The following is a 6433-nucleotide window of genomic DNA, read 5'->3' as shown; positions in this document are numbered from 1 at the left end:
GTTTCAGCTTCTCTCCTCCCCCCCCCCCCCCCCATGATGGATGGATAACTGTTCTGTTTGGTCTCTTTGTCTGGAGGATGCAAACAGACTTTGGATGCTGAGGAGAGGAGGGGTGGAGGGGTGGGGAAGATTACCTCATCCTATGCGCCCCAAGCCAATCGCCTTTCTCCGCCCTTCGCTTCTCCAGGCGGATTGGGGGTGTCCCAACCAACCACAAAAAGCCATCGCCCGTCCCCATGGTGACGGGGTTGTATATAGGGAGCCGCGTTGGACTATGCGCTACAGGTTATCTTACATCGACCTCCTAAGAGTCGCGCTGTGAGAAAGCACCCTCCCGTGCCGGTTCGAGTTCTGCTGAGGCTCTATCAACCAAGCAGCAGATATGGTAAGCGTGAGCGCCTCTGAGAAGGGGAAGGGAGGCTTCGTGGCATGGGGGAGCCAGCTAGCAAGTTGCAGGCAGTCCCCATTCTCATTGCTATCTGCTGACCCTCCACTTCCCCCCCCCCTTCCCCTCAATCCCTGCCTGTCTGCCCGCCCAATAGTGCGCTTTGTCTCTGCATTTCTATGGGGGATCTCTTCTCCCCCCCGCCCCAATCAGCCGCCCATCTGGACTTTGAGGGCGAGCTGCGGGCATGCCGGGAGGAACCTCTCCGGAGGCCAGAATAAAGCCCGTTACTCACTCATCCATCATCTCTTCTCTCCCCCCCCCATGAGGCGGCTCTGACACAGTGGTTCCTAGCCATTCCTGCGTGCGTCTCCGTTTCCAAGCCTTCCCAGCTGCGGATCTGCAGAAAGATGGAGAGAGCAGCGCAGCAATGGCAGGCGGTGACAGCAGGGCGAGCGATTGGCTGTGCTTGAAATCATGTGTGCTCGTGTGTCCGGGTAGAAGCAGCCCAAAGCAAATGGCTGCACTTCTCGGAAAGATCATCTTCTGAGAAAATATGATCGGATAGTTTCTTTGCAGTTTAGATCTCTCTTTTTAGAGCCATGGTTTTTGTGGGTTGAACCTGCGTCAATATTTTCCCTGTTCCTTTTGGCATTAAGTGTCTTTGAGTGCTCGGAGGAAGAAGTGCTATTAATCAGTTATTCGTATTGCATCCGCAGTGATTCAGCGGAAATGCACGGGCCACTACCGCCCCCCCCCAAAAAAAAAAATGTTGAGGAGCAACGGATGGGAGGGGAGCTTCTGCTGGAAAATTTCTTGTGCCTGCCGTATCGGGTGAAAAATAAAAGTAGTATCGGGAAACGAATGCTCAATTTAGGACTAAAATCTTTCTGGGGGATACTTTTAGCACACACACAAAAAAGAGGGTTGGGGGGGTTGGGCCACGCCCTTGCGTTGTTCCAAAAGACTGTGTATAAGGAAGGGCATTGTTAAAAAATCTCCGTAGTGGAGGGGTGGGACTGGGGACCCTCTGAGGGCTGAAATGGCAGCACCCTCCCCCTCTTCCCAGCCCACATGCCCTGAAGCAGATTGGTCTGTGGATGAATGGAAAGCAGAAGGTGATGGCTGACAAAGCAGACAAAGGGGGGTGTCTCCTCTGGCAGATGTGACCAGCATAATTAGCCAGAGACAATGCTGCAGTGTAAGTGGACTGGTCTCTGTTTTCAACAAGTTTCCTCCACATCAGTTGCAGGTTTTCATTTCTGCATATATATTTTTCTGTATTGGAATGCTTCATTCCAAACAAGATTCCCAGTACACAGAAAGAGGCTGGGGGGGTTGGTTATACTTGCTGGGGTTTTGTATTTTTTTTTTTAATTACTCAGTCCTTGATCACAATTATAGGAAGAATGGAAACGGCACATACATGCTTTCTTGGCATGTGACAGCAGTTTTGTCTCCTGTTCCAGCCTCCCCTCCCCCACCCCCTTTGATTCATTTCATTCCCCAAGCATGTTCTCAGTTGAGGTCAGAGGAGGGAAAATTGGCAAAACAGCATTATGAGATCATGCTGGAAATAAACTCGGCTGCGTTAATCCATTTCAGATCGCAGACACTGCCAGCCCGTGTAGGCGTAGGCAGAGAAATAATGGTTAGACTTCCACTCCCTACTGCACTCAGCATCCCCAGTGTTCCTGGACTGGGCGTGGCATTCTCTGCAGGTCTCTCTCTCAGCATGGCTGCTCAAGATGACGGGATGCACCTTAAAAACAAGGGGTGTATGGAGCAAGAAAGAGAAATACTTTTCTTGACACTGAAAATCAAAGTCTTTTATGGTAGCACTGTTCTGAAGAATACATTGCAGAGAATAAATTGTCTCCAAAGAAGGTATCTTGATAAGGAAATCCTTGAATGCATCCTTCATAGCACTGAAGGAACAATGGATTGGGTGTGGCATGCTAGTACTCCTTGTTCTTGTAGAACAAGATGCTGTTCAGTCATTTTGCTTTCTAGTTCCTATTTGAACAATGAGGACTAGCAATGTTATACTTTTTTTTTAGTTTTAGCATGTGCTTTTATTTTGTTGAATATCAACTGCAGAGCTTATGGTGCCTGAATGTTTGATTCTCTATAAAAATAAGAGGACTTTAGCAGAAATTTCAAATGTAGTTTTCTGATGTTCTTATTTAATCACAGATTGCAAGGATATGAAGCAGCATTAAATGTAGCTGGACATTCTTGACCCTTCTTATTAAAATGAAATTATAGGCCATCCTAATGCATCTGTGCTCTGATTTTTCATCTTAGCGTGAGTGCATCTCCATCCACGTGGGCCAGGCCGGTGTCCAGATTGGCAATGCCTGCTGGGAGCTCTACTGTCTTGAACATGGTATCCAGCCTGATGGGCAGATGCCCAGTGACAAGACCATTGGGGGAGGAGACGACTCCTTCAACACATTCTTCAGTGAGACGGGTGCTGGCAAGCATGTCCCCAGGGCCGTCTTTGTGGACTTGGAGCCAACAGTGATTGGTGAGCGTCAATGTCATTTTGATGAGCAATAACTTTCCCCAATGAATTCATTATCACCAGACTTTAGAGCATTTTTGAACCATCGTCCAGCTTTATATACTTTAAAAATATACCCTAGTAAATCTTTCTTTACACAAAAGATAATTTTTACAAATTTAATGTAGCTTTTTGTTTCTGGTAAGCTTTCAAAGAAAATTTGAACACAAAACCAAGTATAATCTTTGTACTGTAATGAGTTAATGAGACCAAGAAAAAAAGTACCTTGCTTAACAAAGCCCAGAAGAAATTGCAGTTATGTGAGAAATTAGATTAATTGACAGTAATAGCTCATTTCCCCCCCCCCTTCCTTTTTTGTCCCTGTACAGATGAAGTGCGCACAGGAACTTACCGCCAACTCTTCCACCCTGAACAGCTCATCACTGGCAAAGAAGATGCTGCCAACAACTATGCTCGAGGCCACTACACCATTGGCAAGGAGATCATTGACCTGGTTCTGGATAGGATACGCAAACTGGTAAATATATTTCCTCAGAAGGAAAATCTGCTGGATTTTAGAAAAGCAATAGCCATTATACTGCTGTATTGTGCTAACCTGCCACAGAATTATAAGATGAAAATGTCTATGTGCATTAGCAACTTATTAAAAACTGGAAAAAAGCAGATATGCCCTTGCTATCTTTCTGATATCAGTTGTGCAAAATCCTACAATGGAATTATACAAAAAGTACAGACTCTGCACTGGAATTGGTACTGTATCTCAAAAGAATTATAGCTGACTGAAAATGGTATGGAGATGTCTGTTTTTTCTTCCACCACACCCTTTGTAGTATTGTTAATGTAATGATTTATATTAATACTAACTTATTCCAACAGGCTGACCAATGCACAGGTCTCCAAGGTTTCCTGGTCTTCCACAGCTTTGGTGGTGGCACTGGCTCTGGTTTTACTTCCTTGCTGATGGAGCGGCTTTCTGTTGACTATGGCAAGAAGTCCAAGCTCGAGTTCTCCATCTACCCAGCTCCTCAAGTCTCCACTGCTGTTGTTGAGCCCTACAACTCCATTCTGACCACTCACACGACATTGGAGCATTCTGACTGCGCCTTCATGGTAGACAATGAGGCCATCTATGACATCTGTCGCAGGAACCTTGACATCGAACGCCCCACCTACACCAATCTGAACAGATTGATAGGTCAGATCGTGTCCTCCATTACAGCCTCCCTGCGATTCGATGGTGCCCTGAATGTAGATCTGACAGAATTCCAGACCAATTTGGTACCCTATCCTCGCATCCATTTTCCCCTGGCCACCTATGCCCCAGTCATCTCTGCTGAGAAAGCTTACCATGAACAGCTCTCTGTAGCAGAGATCACCAACGCTTGCTTTGAGCCAGCCAACCAGATGGTGAAATGCGACCCTCGCCACGGTAAATACATGGCCTGCTGCCTGTTGTACCGAGGTGACGTTGTTCCCAAAGACGTCAATGCTGCTATTGCCACCATCAAGACCAAGCGCACAATCCAGTTTGTCGACTGGTGCCCCACTGGTTTCAAGGTTGGTATCAACTACCAGCCCCCCACAGTGGTCCCCGGGGGCGACCTGGCCAAAGTTCAGCGTGCCGTCTGCATGCTGAGCAACACCACAGCCATCGCTGAGGCCTGGGCTCGCCTGGACCACAAGTTTGACCTGATGTATGCCAAGCGTGCCTTTGTCCACTGGTACGTAGGGGAGGGGATGGAGGAAGGAGAGTTCTCAGAAGCTCGGGAGGACATGGCTGCCCTAGAGAAGGATTATGAAGAAGTGGGTGTGGATTCTGTTGAAGGAGAGGGTGAAGAGGAAGGAGAGGAATACTAAAGTAAAATGTCACAACGGTGCTGCTCTTACAGGGAATTTCAAGCTATTTAACAATATTCAAGTTCTGGTCTGATCGGTTAATTTATGTACCAGTGTAAATTCCGATACATTTGTTTGCCCTACAATAACTGATCTGTGCTTTAAAACATGAACATTTTTATTACAGACCCAAACCATCCAATGTTATGGGTTTGTGAATAAAAGGCGTTCCCTGTCCTAGAGGATTGGTGTCTTGTGTGGTTATTCAAAATACTAATTTTTTTTCCTGCTTATTCCACCGCTTTGATAAGGACCTTAGTGCTTAATATGGAATACTTACAGTTTTATTGAACAGGCCAAAATGAATATATTATGGCATCATTACTCTGTGTAAATGCAGGCCTCAGTCATCTAGGAAGTAGGGGTGTGGAGTGCAAAGGAGTGCATAGGTGGAAGAGTAGCCAACACTAACCCCACACTTCTCTTCCCAGTCTTTATTAATTAAATCTTTATTCATTTTCCAAAATATGAAAAGGATACATTCCAAGAATATCAGAATGAACTATAGCTTTATATATTAATATTGCAGCAAAACCTCGAACATTCTGTACAACTTGACTTACACAATAAGACACAGTTCATTTATTCAGACAATAAAACAACTCAAGAATTACCCTCTTGAGGTTTCTCTTCCCAGTCTTAAGCTTGACTGAAGGGCGGGAGAGCAGCAAATAGACAGGAAGTAAGTGGCAAGCAGCACCCCTGCCTGCCTGTCTTTTTGCTGTTTAAAGCTCACCTTGGCCCCTCTTCTAAATAACTGAAGCATATTTAGGTTTAAACCTTTCAGTCTGCTACTATGGTTTCTAGTCTGGATCTCAAAGGACAACTGACATGACTGATAAAAAAAAACACGGAATACCATGCTGATGACTTTACATTCAGTCAGCATGAATTCTGGGAATGGGAACAGCTGACAAACCACTGAGATATTAGATTAATTCCAAAGTAGGCTGCACATATTTTTAGGAGGGCCTGTAAGTTCCAAACCTTGGATCAGTTACTAAGGTGTTTGTAGTAACCAAGAAAGAGGAAATTCTCCCACTGTGCTTTCCTTCCCTCCCCAACCTATTCCTTTAAGTACAGAGGATAGTTCACCTACCATTCGAATTAAGGCTTGACCTATCTTTTCAAGTCATTATCTGAGATTAGGGAATCCAAAATTAATGGGATCAAACATACTTTGTCCTGTATTAGATGGCATTGTATGTGTTCTTCAGTCCTAGAATCATTCCTGCCAGTATGTCTCAGTATGATCTTCATTCAGTGGAATGTGTACAACAGCCACAACACTGACCCAGCATACTTGTGTTTACTTCTAGCCTAATCAAAATGTATGGTCAAATTTGTCCCTGGAAACATCATCAATACCTTAGTTTATATTCTACATTCAAATTATAAAAGTGAAGATCTGTGTTCTAAGATATATGTAGCTTAAACCTTTATAACAGCATGGTGGTATTAGAGAATAGATAATATTTTTTTAAAAAAATGCTCAGTTGTGGATTTCTTGAATGACCATAAGCAAGAAGAAGAGTTGGACTTATACCCTGCCCTTCACTTGGAGTCTCAGAGCGGCTTATGATCTCCTTCCCTTCCTCTCCCCACAACAGACTCCCTATGAGGTA

At 44.9% G+C, this 6433-nt stretch overlaps 1 protein-coding gene across 1 annotated transcript; it reads left to right on the top strand.

The window, feature by feature from the left end:
- Positions 1-300: 300 nt before the first annotated feature.
- On the top strand, positions 301-4981 carry TUBA1A (tubulin alpha 1a). The gene is made up of 4 exons (XM_015405901.1): positions 301-385; positions 2693-2915; positions 3281-3429; positions 3789-4981. The coding sequence occupies exons 1-4, from the start codon at positions 383-385 to the stop codon at positions 4767-4769; spliced, it is 1356 nt and encodes a 451-aa protein (XP_015261387.1). The 5' UTR covers positions 301-382; the 3' UTR covers positions 4770-4981.
- The last annotated feature ends 1452 nt before the right edge of the window (positions 4982-6433 follow it).

This window comes from Gekko japonicus, unplaced genomic scaffold (assembly GCF_001447785.1).
Source record: "Gekko japonicus isolate JY-2015 unplaced genomic scaffold, Gekko_japonicus_V1.1 scaffold246, whole genome shotgun sequence".
Classification (NCBI taxonomy): domain Eukaryota; kingdom Metazoa; phylum Chordata; class Lepidosauria; order Squamata; family Gekkonidae; genus Gekko; species Gekko japonicus.
This window is presented reverse-complemented; position numbering and strand designations above follow the sequence as displayed.

Coding starts and splice junctions, on each gene's coding strand:
- TUBA1A (XM_015405901.1), top strand. Junction 2,916..3,280: donor CTTGGAGCCAACAGTGATTG/GTGAGCGTCAAT, acceptor GTCCCTGTACAG/ATGAAGTGCGCACAGGAACT. Junction 3,430..3,788: donor TGGATAGGATACGCAAACTG/GTAAATATATTT, acceptor TTATTCCAACAG/GCTGACCAATGCACAGGTCT.